Source organism: Callospermophilus lateralis, chromosome 12 (assembly GCF_048772815.1).
Source record: "Callospermophilus lateralis isolate mCalLat2 chromosome 12, mCalLat2.hap1, whole genome shotgun sequence".
Taxonomy (NCBI): Eukaryota; Metazoa; Chordata; class Mammalia; order Rodentia; family Sciuridae; genus Callospermophilus; species Callospermophilus lateralis.
In genome coordinates this window covers 99,899,575-99,917,944 of record NC_135316.1, presented here as the reverse complement: position 1 = coordinate 99,917,944, position 18,370 = coordinate 99,899,575, and the positions used below count along the sequence as shown (strand labels likewise).

Genomic DNA, 18,370 nt, shown 5'->3' with positions numbered 1-18,370 from the left:
GTATATACATGATTGTAGATTTAATTAGCATGGCACATTGGTTACATATGTTTTTAAAACAGCACATTGTCACTGGTCAGATGAGGGAGGCTAAGGCAGGAGGATTGCAAGTTTGAAGCTAGCCTGGACAGCTTCTGAGACTCTGTCTCTAAAACAAAATAAAAAGAGCCAGGGATATAGCTCGTTTTTAGAGTGCCCTTCTGGGTTCAATTCCTATACTACAAAAAAAAAAAAACAAAAACCCTGCACATTGTCAAATTCTAATTTTTTAATTGTTCCTAGCCTTTTAGACAAAGGCAGGAAAATTCCTTAGTGTGTGTACCATCTCATTTATAATGGCCACCTGGATAAACCTAACCAATAGATTCTAGAAAAAGAAAAAGACAGTTCTATGCAGAGAAAAAAAGGAATTTTAACAGTCATCAAAGCAAGTTCCTCGTTAAAGCAAGTTCCTTGTTAAAATTAAACCCAGACTAAAACTCATTTGGGATAAATGGCAGCCCTCCATAAAGGGTCCCTTTTATCTCTGTGAAATTTTGGTTGGTCTAATAACAGGTGTTGTGTTTTTAGTTTTGGTTTTGGTCCCTCTTACTATGGTTAATTATCACTTTAAGAATAATCATCAATCTGTTTGTTTTCCTCTTTCATTGTCTCTGTATCTTACCAAAAAATCTTCCCTGAATGAACTAATGCCTTACTTTATATAAAGGCTGTACAGTTCATATTCATACCTCAATATCTTTTTATCCTTTGTTGCCCAAAGATTTCATGCCCATAAAGCAAAAAGAAAAAGAAACGGAACTGGCAAGGTGCCAAGTGTGTTACATATCCTCACCAGGAAAAACACTGGCTGTCAAAGGCTCTTATTATATGATACAAAGCACGTCTGTGACTTTAAAAGAAACTTTTTTTAGGCTTTTAAAAATAATTCTATAATTCTAACATTTGTTTAAGTTAAAATGACATCATGCTATTTTTTTCCTCCTAATAATATGTACTATGATATGGTGACCTTAATAAGGAATTCAGAGTGTGGGTTGTTTTATCCCCATTACTGGTCTCAAGGACATTGCCTAGGTTTTCTGTATTCATTTCCTGATCTGTATATACAAAATGTTCTCCTCTCTGGAGTCTTAAGAAAATTGCCAATTAATAAGTGTGGATTTATTTTCACTCCTTGGAGGAAGACATTACATTGTGTTTTATTATACTGCCATCTTTCTTTATAATCTAGGTCAATACTGTAACATCTTTGCATCCCTACATATATTTCTGCTAATACATACCATTTCATAATTTAATATCTCAAATTGTATGTCAGCTGCATTTATATCAGTACTAAATTGATTTTGCAGCCACTAGTTTGTGTTTATATATGATTAAGCTAAATTCACATGATAAATTCTTCAAGTTCTTTCCTTTTCTTAAACATTTCTTTCAGACATTGGCTTTTATGCTTTTTATTAAAGCAAGTAGAAAACAGTTCTCTGTACAGTCAACTCTTGATTATCATGCATTATCATTATCTAGCTAAAACAGACCTTGATGTTATTGATTTAGTACTTTTTTTATAGTCCTCATTATGTACCAGGCACTATTTTAAGAGCTGCACAAAAATTAACAAGTTTAATCCTTATCACAACCTATTGAGGTAGATGCGCTTATTATCCCAATCTACAGATCAGAAAACTGAACTATAAAGAGGTCAAATAACTTGCCCAAGGTTACACAGCTAGTAAATGGTGGAGATGGGTTCTGACCAGCAGCCTGATCCTGGGCTCATATTCATATTCATATTCATTTTCTGTGCTGCTGCCTCTGTCTATACAGGAAGCTCAGGAAACCTTACTCTCTATCAATAATTTCACCATTCTGACAACTTAGTCAAAATGACCATCATCTGTCCTGGTGCAAATCCTGCCTCCACTCTTTACTACCTGCTTGACTTTAGACAAGTTCTTTAGCCTTTCTGTGCCTCTATTTCCTTACCTGCAAAAAGGGTTTAATAATATACTTACTTTATATAGCTATTGAAAGATTAGATGGGATAATATGTGTAAAGTTCCTTGGCTCGTGGCTGGCACATAGCAAGCAGACAATGAATGTTGTTGCCCTTCCAGAATCAAAAAAGACATAATTAAATAGAAACATAGTTAATACTCCCTAAAGGGGTATTAATAATACCTTCAGGGAACCTTCTGTAAATAATCAAAAGTTGACTGACTCTGCCCTCCTGCCAGCCTTGCTGTCTGACCACTGGGCAGTAATCCTGTGTTGTAATTCATGCAGGCTATGGCCACTCGGATGCAGATGTTCTCCATCAGTCGATGCTGGAAGCCAACATTGCAACTGAGGTTTGCCTTACAGCTCTGGACACACTCTCTCTCTTTACACTGGCATTTAAGGTTAGTATTAAACAGCATTCCAGGTTAGAGTTTTACCTGTTTAATCCATTCAGCTTCCTAAACTCAACCAGTGCAAACTTACAGCTTTGTATTCTTCAACTTTTGCTGCTATAAGGCAGCCATTTAATCCCTTAGGTACCTTTAATGAAAGTGTTCCATGGTGGATGGCTTGAAATACCTGAAATGGAATAAAGCTTAACTGGTCCACATGTGCCAAGGGCTTGGAGAGGGTGAAGCAGTTCATTCTTGGCTAGAAACAAGTATTTACCTGAGGAAACTGAGCTCTCCTAGCCCCTCAGGATGATAAATATAGAACCCAGTAGGCATTACTATCATGAATGTCTTCACAATATATCCAAGTGTTATAGCAATTAAAATCAGATGTTTATAGAAAGGAACAATAAATATAAACTCATCTTTTTAAAATATTTTATTAATTTCTAAATTAAATGCTAAAAGTATTCCAGGAATAGAAAAATCTTTTTTTTTCTTGTTTTTCAGTTTTAGCAAATAATATTCAAGTAGTTGGAGATGGACTTTTCACCCACTCTCTTATATTTAGGAACCTAACACTTCCCATTCTTGCTAAATGATTACTTCATTTCCAGCATATGAAGAGGAAATTGAGTTAGTGTTAATATCCTATGAATACCAAAACAGTATATTTCATTACAAGGGTATTTGGGAAATATAACCAAAGTTGTTCTTTATTATGCTTTACTTATCTTTTCTACTTATAAAGCACATTTCTGTACTAAGAAAAGTAAAACTACTTTTTTTTTTTTTGACATGTCACTTCATTATTATATACCCTTATTCCTGTCCCCTATGAAATGTCATTACTGGGAACCCAGTTGTGAAATGAGCAAACACAGAGCACTGTGGAATTGAGAATGCGGGGGATCAGTGTCTTCTTACCTGGAGTCTCTGCTATAGTAACTCTCAAAATGTGGTCTCCGGGATGGCAGCAATTTGAGCTCCTGAGAAATTGTTGGAAATATAAATTCTCAGGCCCCAGCCCAGACCTACAGTATCAGAAACTCTGAGCATGAGACCCAAACCCCTCAGCTTAAGGACTACCAGCATAATAGAACCATTGAAGAGGTTTTGAAACTTCTATTTTCTTTTGGATAGTTTTAATTTAAAAGCCTTAGTCATATAGACAGTGGAGGGTCTACATGTGAATATTCAGCCATGCACATGTGTGTCATTGCATCCTCTGCCTGGCCCACCTTGCAACAAGCAGGAAGCCTTGGAGGTCAGGGCTGGGGTGGAGCGGGCACACAGGCAGGAAGGGCACATGCAGCACAAGTGCATTGTGCATGGCACCCATGAAAGTGGTAACAGTTTCTTCATGGACTGCCTGTAATTCTTATCCAGCTTCTTTTCTGTTGCCTGCTTAATATTTAGGAAGGTATTTGCCAGGGTTCCCAGATTTCCAAATGTCTGGTCACCAGGTAGGTTCTGACTCCCAAGAAAAAAATGGCATCTAACAGTTTCTGATGAAAGCTGGTCATGACATTTGTTACCTGACTGAACAGTCTTTGAGAAAAATACTTGATGTCTCTGGATCTAAAATTCCTCATGTGTAAGGTTGAAAAATAGTATCTACCTCACAGAGCTGTTGTGAAGTTTTGAGTGAGATGACCCTTGAAAGAGCCTTTCACATTACTGCTACATACCAGGTCTAGCTGACTTGAGCATGGATACAAAGACACCATGGGTTCTTAAGTCCCAGCCACTCGCCAGCTTTTCAGCCTTGAGCTAGGTCTACTTGATATCTCAGTCCTGATTTCATTAGCTGAAATATGGCAGTTATACCTATTTTGTAAGGTTGAGGTTCAAATGTGAAGTTTACAAAAACATCCATCCTGGGGCCAGAACATAGCAGGAGTGCAAGTGTTTGCTCTAGCTGGGCAGTAAGCACTAGTCTCATGTGGCTTCACTCCTCCCTGCCCTATGGTGATGGACCTGATTCCTAAGAGGCCCCAGAAAGGATAAGATATAGAACTGAGGGGATCTCTGCCAGCATTTATGTGCCTATGTGCAAAAATGTGTGCTCTCTGAAGCTCAGCAAGCCCATCAAGAGTGGGAAGATGAGCAAGTGTCTGGTGCAGTCTGGCATTGGCTTTTGAGCTCACATGGCTCAAACTCACAGGAATGTGAAGCCCACATGCAGCAACCACCGGGATCTTCCTTGGCACATATTTGCTCAGCTGAGGCACATGTCGCAGCATCTCAGAAAGATCATGTATTAGTTAGGTTTTCATTACTGTGACCAAAACACCTCACAAAAACAACTTAGAGAGAGGAAAGTTTAGTTTGGCTCATGATTTAAGTGGTTCGGTACATGGTCACAGACTTCTTTGCTCTGGGCCTGAGGTAAGTCAGAGCATCACAGAAGAAGTCCTAGCAGAAGGAACCTGCTCAGTTCATGACAACTGGAAGCAGAGAGAAAAGGAAGAGCCCAGGGGACAAGATAAAATCCCAAGAGCACACCCCCAGTGATCCACATCCCCCAGCTACACTCCTCCTGCCCACGGTTACTATCCAGCCAGTAGTCCTTTCAAATTATTAGTCCATCAAATGGATAAATTCCCTGATTAGGTTATAGCTTTCATAATCTAATCATTTCGCCTGTTGCATTACACAGGAGCTTTTGAGGGATATCTCATATCCAAACCTTAACAGATTTTTTTCTCACATTTTTTGTTGCATCATAGTTGTACATAATGATGAGATTTATCTATATGCAGCACACAGTAAAACAATATAATTTAGCCAGTATCACTCCCCAGCCCTCCCCACCGCTTCCTGCCTCCCACTCCTTGATCCTTTTCCTCTACTGATCTCCCTTTGATTTTTAGGAGATACACCCTGCCGCAGTCTGGCTGGGCACAAAATCACGAGCCACTCACAGCTTTGTAGATTCAAACAGCAATTCTTTATTCCCGATCTCACACCGGCCTTCTACAAACACATTCTGGGGAAATCCACGTTCTCTGCCCAAATCCATACCTCCACTGGGCTTCTGTCTCCCAAAAAATACTGTCTGAATCCCGTGAGAACTCAAGGGGAACTCAGGCAGCAGGATACGCCCTATTCCCAGCAGGAATAACCTTAAACCTGGAACTGCCCTAAACCCGGATTGTCCTAAACTGGGAACGCCCTAAATCCAAGGAGAGCCTTAAACCCTGATCCGCCCTAAACCCGGATCCGCCCTGGTCCTTGAGCAAGGTCACCTTACATGTAATGTCACTGCAAAATGTCCTATTTCCACGAGACTGCAAAATGTCCTATTTCCACGAGTCCTTCCACTAAGCAACATGGGGTACACTGGCAAGGAAATTGTCATACCTACTTGGCTAATGGCTCCCAGCAACACCCCACTTTTGTTTTCCTTTTTCCTCTCTAACTTTTGCACATGAGCGAAAACATACAACCCTTAACCTTCTGAGTTCAACTTATTTTGTTTAACATATTGGTCTCAAGTTCCACCCATTTTCCTGCAAATGACATTATTTCATTTTTCTTTATGGTTGAATAAAACTCCATTGTGAATACATATCATATTTTATTTATCCTTTCATTCGTTGGTGGACACCTAGACTGATTCCATAGTTTGGCTATTGTGAATTGTGTTGCTATAAACATGGGTATGCATGTTAGTAGGATAAATTTAATTCTTCAGGATAAATACCAAGAAATGGTATAGTTAGGTCATATAGTTGGTTTTTTGAGGAGAACCTTAACATATTTTAACATTGAATTGGCTTACATAAGTATGTGCAAGAAAATCATCTTCTACAGATTAAACCCTGTTAAACTGTCTCTCTTAATTGACCACATCTAATGAACTGCCAAAGACAACCCAGAAATCAATTTTTTAATAAGATTAAATGCTTTAAAAGATTTAAGTTCTGAATTCTGGTTGTTATTATTATATTAGCTTCCTGCTAATTGTTGAATGCCTTCTGCACCTCAGACATCATCTTCACAATAGCTCTGCCTAGTAGATCTCATTATCCCTCATTTTATAGTGAAGAAATTAAGGCTAAGACAGGTTAGGAAGTTTACCCAAGACCACTACACAGCTGGCCTGTCCAAAGACCTTATTCTCAACCAATCCAGGTGTGTGTGTGGGGGGGGGCGTTGAGAAGAGTGACTATCAAAGTGTTTGAATGATCTCTCATACAGAGAAAAGAAGAAGAAAAGTACCAAGAACTTACCAGGTGCCAGGTATAGTACGGGACACTTACACATAGGTTATCTTATTTAATCCTAAAAGGGTGCATTTTGTAAACTGAGGTAGTCACATGTAGAAAGATGGTTCTTCTGTGACTGTCTTAAAATGTCTATTATTAACATAATCCCAAACTAATGTAGATCTTTAAGTGTTTTACAATATTGTTAGTGTTTTCACAGATTTAATATAAAAAATGTATTTTTAGTTATCCCATTTAGCACCTTTTCTTAGTTTGAACTGCATAGTGAGAGCTGATACATAAGCATAAGGAGCAATAGAAACTAAGAGCAAGGCCCATGTAAATATTTGGAGTCTTGCTGGGTTGTTAGTAGTCTGGTTGAGACAACCTGAACTTGACCTACAAAGATGGACTAGGCTTAGGTTTTTCACAGTGACTGTGGGACCTCTGCAACTGAAACAGCTCTTCTCCAAACTGAATTTCTTACAAGTTATTTTAAAAATCAATGTTTAAATAACAGTAATGCCCTATGCCTAGGAAGGACTTGTCTAAATTAACTTTGTTCCACATATCTCAATTTGGTAACCAAGACGTAAGTTTGTTTTTCTCTGTGTTCCTGGATCTTGAGAATTACTGATATTGAGCATTTATTCCCTGAAAATGCCAGTTCCTGGGTCAAACACCATAAGGGACTATGTTACAAAAGTCAGACCTGAACCCACCAGACAATTCCTGGAGAATTCGTCTCTACCTTATTGCTAGAAATAAGTCTTGGCATTATATTGTCCTGTTGTCTCATTTAATATCCTAAATGGAAATTTTCCATCCTCAGTAAGAATCAAAATGTGATACGCCACATTGGTGTCTGTGATAATTTCTGAATTGGGAAGTTAATGGAGACATTTGTTTTTCCATTTCCCCCTGTGGACCTTTCCAAATGTTCAAAGATTTGTTTGCATTTAGTGTATATTACTTTCTAATGAAGGGAACAGCAACAGAGAGAAAAAGAGGTAAGATGATGATTGGAAAATAAAGGAAGGTAGCTGGTAAACTGGGGAGGATGAAGATTCTTTACCTTATATGAGGGATTATTTGCATCTTAATGTAGATTAATTTTAATTTCATTCTTTTTTTAAATATTTAGTTTGACACAATATCTTTATTTTATTCATTTATTTTTATGTGGTGCTGAGGATTGAACCCAGGGCCTCAATGTGCTAGGCGAGCACTCGGCTGCTGAGCCACAACCCCAACCCCCTAATTTCATTCTTACCATTCTTGAAACCAAAAGGATTAAATCCTGAAAATGGAAAGCAAAGACCTTGACCAGAGAGTGGGTGGGGGAGAAATTTAATTGAAGTAGTAAGAACTTGGTGACAAGAACCAATTCAGAAAGCAGGACTCTGCGTCTTGGCCTCTTTCTTTCTTTCTTTGTTTTTCTTTTTCTTTTTTTTTTTTTGCCAAGCTACAAAGAAAGATTACTGAGAAAAATGAAAACTTACTTCCAGATTCACCCAAACTTTAATACACCCATAGTTAGGAAACTAATCTCAGTGGGAAAAGCAATATTTCCAAACTAGGGCTTCCAGGGAAAATAGTGTTTACAGATGACACAATACGTAAGCATACCCCAAGGACTGGAATAATTTGTGTGTGTGTGTGTGTGTGTGTGTGTGTGCGTGTGTGCGCATGTGCACGCTCTCACGTGCACGCAAATTGCTCCTCTTTCACATGATAGAATTCAGTATGATGCCTCAAAATTTTATGATATGAAGATCACTGTGAATGCCAAGTATCTTACCAATTGTGATATATCTGTACCTACTGGACCTACCTTAAAAAAAAAAAAAAAAAAAAACTATTGTTTTCCTTGAGTCAGATTTTTTGTGTCAAAATTTCCCTCCAACAATAAATGAGGTTGATCTTGATTTGAAAGTAAGACTCCACCCATAATTTGCTATGCAGTAAAATTATTTAGATAAAAGTTACTTGTGTTCATTTTGCCAAATGGTTAGTTGGTTTGAGATAGCAGTCTCTTGAATTTTTTTCTTTACTACCATGTTTACTTACGTGTGCAGAATGTATACATGTATTGCACCCAGACACATACAGGTTTGTCTTATTTGAAACTCCATGCTGGCTTCTTGCTGAGCTATACCTTGCTGCTGTGTGTATTCAGCAACCAATAGAAGATTTAGCTAACTAGTTGTCCAGAGTATTGAATTAGTGTGAATTTTTGACTGAGGGGAGGAAATTTTAAAGAATGGTTGACAACGATTAATTGTGGTCCTCTTTTTTTGTTTGATAAAATCTATGAAGTGTTGAAATCCTCCCAGCTACCTCTTACTAAATTAGAGCAAGGATGTGTCAGATATTTTCCACCTTTGACCTTTACTTTTCACAGTAGCTGGGCAAGGTCAATCTTAGAGTCAGTGTTTTACAGATGAGAATGCTGGGGTTCAGTGTACCTGAGCAATCCATGCCCATGATAAGTGGAACATGAACCCAAGCCTGTACATTTTCCACCTACCAAACTCTCTGATTCTTCCCAACAGAATGCCTTGGAAGCCTGGATGGATGGGGGCCTCGCTTTTAGAAGACCTTCTTCATATTTCTTACTTTAGCATTCTTTCCCCCACTCATTAGCTAGCACCTGTAGTAACACTCCTCTGTTAGAATTAAGACATCACAAACATTGCCTTTGTTTCAATTGCCAGTGTACAATAAAAATAAATAAATAAATAGAAGCCAAATCAATATTAAGCAACAGTTTTTTACAGTTTGCTGGGAAGTTTATCCTCAAAGCATAAATTTATTAATAGAGTTATTTGTCCCATAAGAGCATTCTATGCTTTCCTAGGAGACCCATATTAGAGATAATTTAAATTATAAGTTGTCTTGATTCTTGGACAATAGGTCTTTGAACCTGAAAATTATATGAAACCTCTTGGAGGTGCCGGTATGTCTCACTGATACCCCTGTCAATGTGTGTTTTAAGAACCAGCTCTTGGCAGATCACGGACATAATCCTCTCATGAAAAAAGTATTTGACGTCTACCTGTGTTTTCTTCAAAAACATCAGTCTGAAACAGCTTTAAAAAATGTCTTCACTGCCTTAAGGTCATTAATTTATAAGGTAAGATAAATCTAAAATTTATTGGTGATACTCATAATTGAGGGTCAAAGTTTTCCTTCTTTGACCAGGAGTTGAAGGGACCGTTCCCCAAGGACTAACTGTGCTGTGCTCTGCCTGCTCCTTGTGTTCCATCTAGTTTCCCTCGACGTTCTATGAGGGGAGGGCAGATATGTGTGCTGCTCTGTGCTATGAGATCCTCAAGTGCTGCAACTCCAAACTCAGCTCCATCCGGACCGAGGCCTCCCAGCTGCTCTACTTCTTAATGAGAAACAACTTCGACTACACTGGAAAGAAGTCCTTTGTCCGGACACACTTGCAAGTGCGTGTGGTTTAATTACCCAGTTGATTCTATTTTAGCAAGAAAACTTTGAGTATCGTATTGAACTATTTACTTCATCTGGCCCCAAAGTGGAAAACTGGAAAGTAACATTTACTGGATTGTTTATTTCATACTGTGCAGTAAGGTCCTGGCCCAGGATGTGTTTTTGTTGGTGACTTGATATTTAAATATGGATCAATATTGGACTACTGAAATTCCACTGAATCAAGATTAGAATCTATGTGAGGGGCTGGGGATGAGCTCAGTAGTAGAGCACTTGCCCAGCTGGCACAAGGCCCTGGGTTCAGTCCCTAGCACCAATACACACACACAGACACACCTATGTGAGGAAGCTTAGTAGTAAACATCTTAAGTAAGATACAAAAACCCAGAGTGGGTTCTTTTCTGTCTTCCATCTACTAAAACATCTGCTATCTCTCCAGTATTAAGCACACATTTCTCTGAAAACCAGGCAAGATACTGAGATCAGTCTTAAGTATTTTTATATACTTTTTCTATAAGCAGAGCAGGAGTCCCTTCTCCATTTCTCAGTTATTCCTTTTTTGAAGCAGTATTTATTGTATACATACTACATGCTAGAATTTATAGATATAATTACAAACAAAACAGAACCCTCTCCTGGCCTTCAGGGTGCCTTCAGTTGGGTGGAGGTCCTAGGCAAACTGAGACCTTACAGTGCAGTGTAGCCAATGCTGCTATGAAGAAGCTTGAGTGCCCTGGAGGAGCATCTGTCTGGGGACCCTGAGAACTAGGGTGAAGCTTCCCAGAGGATGTAAAGGATATATGGGAGTGGTAGTCGAAGAACAGGGAGCATGTTCCAGCCATGGTATACCATAGGAATTTCTCACCTATCTGGAGAACTGGAGAAGTTCCTCTGTATGGAGCTTAGAATATGGGTTGAGAAGGATATATTGTTACATATTCAAATCTTTGCATATTTGGAGGAGTATTCTGGACCCTAGCATTCAGAACAAATCATGAGGATTTAGATCTCAGCTAGGGAAACCATTGTTAAATCTAGGAGGGAGAGGATGGTATTCTGGAGGAGGGAAGGTAAAATTGGAAGGAAGAATGGATTGAATTGACAATACTTAGTGATTAGTTATACCCGGTATGGTGAAGAAAAAGGAGAAAATATGCTTGAGCTCAAGCAACTGAGGCATGGCAGCACTGTTCATAAACCACAAAAAGGCAGGTCCCCCATTTCACTGTTAATGTGTACCTGTTCTAATAAAAACATTGCAAGGGACAGGTCACCTCTTGAATACATATAAACTCAAACCAAAGCCCAGGGAGGTAAATTACAAGTATTAGACCAGGACGCAAAGAAAAGACCACTGACTCCAATTAAAATCAAATTAAAGCAAGCTTATTATTTCTACTGGCCAGGCTGCCTCTCCCACCAAAAATCGTGGGAACAAGACAGCACTGCAGCTTTCTTGCAGCCCAGCTTTATAGCCCAGAAAGTTACACAAAGCCAGGGAGGGTGGGGGGGTTACAGATAACAAAACTCTGATAAGCATAACACAAAGACTAGTTTACAGTTTTGCTGGTCCCGACATCAAAATTTATGAAGGTCATTAGAGCCTCAGAGAGGGTCATTATCTGGCCAGGGAAGGCCAAGATTTATGAGGTATCACTAAAGTTTCAGAGAAGGCTGCTATGTGGTCAGAGAGAGCCCAGGCATGGGTGAGTTCAAGCACGGGCAGGCATTCCAGGCAAGTTCAGAATTTGCAGTAATTTGTAGTAAAGCCGAAATTAGCTTTTCATGTCTTTGTGGTGAGATAGCTCCCAATTTTAAGAAGAATCATCATAAGTTCTCCCTTTTTGCCAGAAAATTTATAGGTAAGCAACTATCCAAGTGATGGGGGGTTGTTTCTCATTCTTCTGTGCTCCTCTGATTAGCATTTTATTTTGCAAATGAAATTCTTAAGTTTACCCAGTGGGGAAAAAAGACTTGCTTCATTTCCCTCACTGGAGTGACACCTACCCCTTGCCCTGGCCTCATGTTCATCCTAACTGAACATAAAAACCTATCCTGGACAATCTTCTGAAGGAAAATTGATTTGCTCATGTTTCCATGTTCTTAAGGTCATCATTTCTGTCAGCCAGCTGATTGCAGACGTGGTTGGCATTGGCGGAACCAGGTTCCAGCAGTCCTTGTCCATCATCAACAACTGTGCCAACAGTGACCGGCTCATCAAGGTGAGTGGCCCGGCCAGTTTTTACCTTTCAGCCCCAGGACATTGCCTCCTTGTCTGACATACATGCCAATAGGCAGAAAGTGGATGAAAGCTATGTGTCCTTCCTTGGCCCACCTTGTTTCAGCACACCAGCTTCTCCTCTGACGTGAAAGACTTGACCAAGAGGATCCGCACTGTCCTGATGGCCACAGCCCAGATGAAGGAGCATGAGAATGATCCGGAGATGCTGGTGGACCTCCAGTACAGCCTAGCCAAGTCCTATGCCAGCACCCCTGAGCTCAGGAAAACGTGGCTTGACAGCATGGCTAGGATCCACGTCAAAAATGGGGACCTCTCTGAGGTAGGTAGCCCTGCAAGCCTCTTGACCCGTGGTTTTCTAGTTGTGCCCTATTCATTCAAAGAATCCAATTAAAACTGTAATACTTTAAATATATGCTTTATTAGAGTAAGATGACTTAATAGTTACCTTAGCACATTGATAATTTAAAACAAATTGTTGCACCGGGATTGTAGCTCAGTGGTAGAGCGCTTGCTTACCATGTGTGAGGCACTGAGTTTGATCCTCAGTACTAAATTTAAAAAAAAAATAAAATAAAAAAACAAAGATATTATGTCCATCTACAACTAAAAAAAAGTATTTTAAAAAACCCTAGATTTGTAAGGGCTATTTCTATCATAAAAGAGTGTTGAAAGCTCTTAGAATTATACATATTCATATAGTTGCTTGCTAATTAAAGAATACAACCAGTTTCTCTGCATCAGAACTCCTCGATAGTTGTAAGTTTCAGCTATTTGACGATAAAACTAACTTTTCTTGTTGTGAGGTGATGATGGGGCATTACTCTCCTCTTTTGGATGCAGTAGATGTTTAAGGGTTCCTGCTGTGCAGAGTTGACGTATTTCAGCATTTAGACAGCATTACTGAGAGAAACAGACTTTTAATCTAAGAAAAGATGTTGCCTAATTCAGTGACATTGAGCCAGTTTTTAAACCCTTCTATTCCTCAACAACATCATTTGTAAAATGGGAAATTAAGAAAAACAAGACTCTACACAAGTTCTGCATTCCCAAGTCTGTGCCTGTGACATTGGGCATGTCAGCAGTATTACAAAATAACTTGCTTTAACCTTGACATTTCTGTAACTATTTCAATTAGATTCTAAGACTGAAAAAATTTATATACCTATTTTTGTGTATTTATTCAAGGAGTCCATTGTCCTAAATGTACATATACATGACAGTTCTATATGACCATAAAATTGACCTAACCTGTTAGCCGTAATATAAGGAAATTGGTATTAGTAGTAATTTTTATTCCATTTTCAGAATTTTAGACTTTTAAAATGGTTTGTATGGCCCAAGTCTCTTCTTAAAAGAATTCTCTGAGCTGCAGTTGTTCCTCTGTGCATTACTTTTCTCCTGCTGCCTTAACAAAGTACCACAAACTGGGTCACTAAAAACAAACGAAGTTCACCTCTAAGTTCTAGAGGCAAGAAGTTGGGGAACCGCTCTCTGAGCATGCCAGGGGAGAATTTGTTCCTTGCCTTTCTCCTGGCTGTTGTGTTGCTGGATTCCTTGATGCTCTTGGACCCACAGCCATTCACTCTGCCTCTACTGTCAGGTGGCATCCTCCCTCACACATCTGTTTTCTTGTATCTCTTTTAATGACAGACACAGTCATGGAATTTAGGGCCCACCCAAGTAAAAGTGTGACCTCATTTTAATTAGTTACATTTGCAATAATTGTATTTAAAAAAAAAAAGACAACACTTTCTGAGGCTCCAGGAAGGTCATGAATTTGGAGAAGAAACTATCCAACCCATTGCACTCTGTAATAAGGGACTAATGCAGCTAATACACAGGATTTCTTGTGGCTCCTACCACAAGAAATCTAAGTCATCACATATTTGCACACCTGTTGTGTGCACTCTCTGTAAGTCATCACATATTTGCACACCTGTTGTGTGCACTCTCTTGCTGTGCAGTGTCAGAAGGGATACACCATGTCAGGTGTATCTCATAATTAGACAGAGTCATGACTCTTAACTGTATAACAGACTTTCCTCTACACATACATAATAGGCACAGATAAGAGTGCCTGTGACACTGATGATGGATATTTGCACACATGCACACATAGAGTCTGTGCAGGGCTGGGTTGGCCATCATAGATTGAGATCCCGGACTAGGGCACCACATAGTGATTGACAAGAACAGGGCCCCATGCATTAGAACCTGTCTGTGGCTTCACTCTGAACAGCTATCTTTGATTTTTAACAAATAGTTAGTTGTAGATGGACACAATTCCTTTATTTTATTTATTTATTTTTATGTGGTACTGAGGATCAACCCCAATGTCTCACACTTGCTAGGCAAGCACTCTACCCCTGAGCCACAAAACCAGTCCCATTAAAAATCTTTGATTTTTATAACAACATGGCAATTTGGTGAAAGAATTTTTCCCCCTCTTTTACAGTAATTATTGTGTTGAATTAGATTTTTCTTTCTTGATACTGAGGATTGAACCTAGGCATGCTGAGTATGTCCTGTGCCACTGAGCTACACTGAACTTACTACATTCAGAATGCCTTTAGAAGCATGCTTTTCTTTTAACAGTCCTCTTTTTGCTTTAAAAGAAAAGATGCAGAAACCTTAAGTGTCAGGGGGAAAAAATGCCATTTTTATCTTTTGTAGTAAAATGTTATAATTCTAAATAAAAATAAAGCTTAGTAAATTTACTGCTGTTTGTCTCAATTCCCAATTAACTTCAAAATTTTAATTAATGTGAGTGCTATCTCTTTTTCATGGTAAAAGTTTGGCTATTAGAAACCCTGTTTGGGTCAGGAGCAGTGGCACACAGGAGACTGAAGCAAGAAGATAGCGAGTTTAAAGCCAGCCTCAGCAAAAGTGAGGCATTAAGCAACTCAGTGAGACCCTGTCTCTAAATAAAATACATAATAGGGCTGGGGATGTGGCTCGGAGATTGAGTGCCCTGAGTAAAAGAAGGAAACCCTGTTTAGTGCCTAGTATAAGTACATAAGTTCATTAGATATCCTGTTATAAACAGTGATTCTGAAATATGTCTTTATTACAGGCAGCAATGTGCTACGTTCATGTAACAGCATTGGTGGCAGAATATCTCACACGGAAGGGTAAGGAATGATTCCTGAATTGTTAAAAGAATAAAACAGTACAAAGTAGCAGAGACCAGTGACAGCAGTTCAGGCAGATCTGGAGGTGGCAAGTTTGTGTGAATAGAAAGCATGCTCACTATTTTATTCCCTGACAGGACATTTGCTTGACTTGGTGGGCACAGCAGGAATGGCAGTGTTAAGAAAATTAGATGGCATGTTATCATATGACCTCTTACTAGTGTCTCCATTCTGCAAAAAGTTAATGAGCTTTGCATCTAGCTGTCCCTGAGAGACCATCCTGAGCTGAAGATAGTTCTCACTGGAGCTATGTATCAATCAAAAGGCATTTGTAATGGATTATCAGACAGATTTTCTGGAATGCAGCCCAGTTGGCTTTATTGTGTTGAAGGCAGCCAGGCTTCCCAGGGGAAGAAGTGGGGCAAGTGAGACTTCATTTGTGCATCAGGCATTTGTTCCCAAATGAGCAGGCCATGGTTTTTTCCCGAATAAATGGTTAAACAGCATTTCCAAATAAGCACAGCCCCAGGGTGGCATTTGTTTTGGAGATAATGAGGTTCTTAGAAAAGCTGGTGGTCTGCTCATGTAACACTGGAGAACAGCAATGCAAGATCTGGGCTAATGAGTATACTGACAAAATGAGAAGCATTGAAAAGGCACAGATGCCAAGGCCATGGAATGTCTGTTTCTGATAAGGCCAGCGATGTGGAATGGGATTTAAGGGAGTCTGGGTTTGTCACACATGAGAACCTGAATGACAAGGAAATTAAAGAAGGTTCCATGTTCACTTAGTGTTTCCTGCTGAGGCCTTTGATCAGGTGATACATTTCCTCATGTTTAGAAGCGGAACTAGCACTCCAGCGGGAGCCACCTCTCTTCCCCTACAGCCATAGCACCTGCCAGAGGAGGAGCCGGGGAGGTGAGCCTAAGGGTTGCCCCACTCCCCAGGGGCCCCAGCTGCTCTGTTCATGTGCCATCCAGTGGTGTGGGGATTTTCTGTTTCAACTCTGCATGGATAGTCTTTGCTCTCCTTCCTTCCCTTTTCCTGGGCTCTCCAGGTTGCTGGCAGTCTATTCTTATGGGCAATGAAAGGAAAGCACTTTGGCGATCATTTTTGTTGTTTCTGTGGAGTAGAGTTACATACATACTTTCCATGTATCCTGTAGTCTAAACATGGGTGGTTAACTTTTACTTTATTTTGTGTATATTAATGTAACCTCAAACTCCTAGATTAATCTTTTCACTGGGGGCTTTTTCCATATAACCAAATCAAAGCAAGGCTACCCTAGGACCATGATAGAGATGCTAGATAACCTGGGAGTGGATGGAAACCTGGACTAATATGTAGCAGAAAAATCTCTGGTTTTAGGTTCTACATTTTCAAGGTTTGATTCCAAAATACTCTGTGTTCCTTTTTCCCAAAACACAGGAGATGGTCAGTTAAAGTTTTGACTTTTATTTTATTGTGAATAGGCACCTGAAAACAGCCTATCAGAACATTTCAAGTCCTTCTTTCCATGAGCGTTTTGCATAGTCCATATTGTCCAGCTGACTAAAATGTTTCCCAGTGAGTCTTAAGATGAGGAAGGACCACAGATGGGCTGTTCTTGCTCAGGGTTTATCCTTATCTGAGACCTTGATTCCCCCCCTCAACCTTGACCTTCTCCCCTTAGGGGAGCAGATGCTGAGGCCCCAGAAGTATTCCTGCTGTCCATTTCCTGGAGAAGGCCCCTCCTCTTCACAGGCAGCTGGTGGGGAGCCTGCTAAGGCAGCCCTTGGTGCATAGCTGCAGCTGTCAAGTTCCATCTGCATGTTATAGACAGCCCCAGGGAGAGGAAGGGGCAGTTGTAATCTGAGTTATGAGTTATGGATTATTCCCAGCAAGATGATTGACTACTTGAAGAACAGCTACCCTTGAAGTCATCTGTTTGTTTCATTGGCTTTGGTTTCAGCTTCTTAACTTTTCTCAATATCTGAGCAGGGGTCATCTTACCAAATCAAATTTTCATTTTTCCACCATTAATTTGACTCAGTAACTATTTCTCAGTTTATTTATAGTTTATTTGAAGGTTGAATGCATTTTTTAAAACAGTGGGTGGAGGGAATAAACAGGATGAGAAATGAAGTGCGGGAGGTAAGGGGTAAATGTGAGGAAAGGGAGAAGAAAAGCACCCAGTGGTCCCAGCCTCCCATGCGAGTACTGGTCTGACACCTGAAAGCTTCCAGAGTAACAGAAACAGGGCAGGAAGAATGCTGGAGTCTAGCCACATCCAGGTTAACTGCTGTCGCTCTTTCTCTGCTTTCTCAACCCCAGGCATGTTTAGGCAGGGATGCACTGCCTTCAGGGTCATCACTCCCAACATCGACGAGGAGGCCTCCATGATGGAAGACGTCGGAATGCAGGATGTCCATTTCAATGAGGTGAGTGTTGCAGCTCCAGTGGGGGTGCCAGTACAATCATGCACCACCCAACAATGACCTCAGTCAGCAGACAGACTCCATGTGCAGCGATGGTCCTGTAAGCTTATTATACCTAGTGACATCATAGCCGTCTTAGCACTGTCTGCGATGTTCACAGTGGTGAGAGCCCTAGCCATGCACTTCTCAGGACACTCCCCATTAGTTGAGTGATGAGTGACTATACTTGGGTACCTGGAGCCTGCTGATCCCCTGCCAGTGCATCACCCCCAGCTCTCCTCCCACAGCTGCTCCCTGCACACCAAGCCCTAACTGAGGTGATTCTCCCAGGCAGCTGAACAGCAACCACTGCTCTGTTGTCCTTTCCGTGAAATGCCTCCTCCTCTCTGGAGGCTTGAAGTCTGGTTCATAGTGAAGTGGGGCTGAGCACTGGAGCACTGCTCCCAGAGGCCCAGTGTGTTGGCCACAAAGTTTCTCAGTCTTTCTGACACTTCCTGTGTCACATGAAGT

At 40.2% G+C, this 18,370-nt stretch overlaps 1 protein-coding gene across 12 annotated transcripts in view; it reads left to right on the top strand.

Moving 5' to 3' along the window:
- Nucleotides 1-18,370, top strand: part of Dock9 (dedicator of cytokinesis 9) — a 288,972-nt gene that overhangs the window by 239,675 nt on the left and 30,927 nt on the right. For 7 of the 12 annotated variants that reach the window (XM_076871913.1, XM_076871916.1, XM_076871911.1 and 4 more), the window contains exons 39-46: nucleotides 2,290-2,405; nucleotides 9,609-9,746; nucleotides 9,883-10,065; nucleotides 12,178-12,291; nucleotides 12,415-12,630; nucleotides 15,385-15,442; nucleotides 16,284-16,361; nucleotides 17,757-17,863. In XM_076871913.1, coding sequence (XP_076728028.1) covers nucleotides 2,290-2,405; nucleotides 9,609-9,746; nucleotides 9,883-10,065; nucleotides 12,178-12,291; nucleotides 12,415-12,630; nucleotides 15,385-15,442; nucleotides 16,284-16,361; nucleotides 17,757-17,863 — 1,010 coding nt within the window. The remainder of the gene's footprint in view (nucleotides 1-2,289; nucleotides 2,406-9,608; nucleotides 9,747-9,882; nucleotides 10,066-12,177; nucleotides 12,292-12,414; nucleotides 12,631-15,384; nucleotides 15,443-16,283; nucleotides 16,362-17,756; nucleotides 17,864-18,370) is intronic. The other 5 variants (XM_076871918.1, XM_076871917.1, XM_076871914.1 and 2 more) reach the window with 1 other exon arrangement.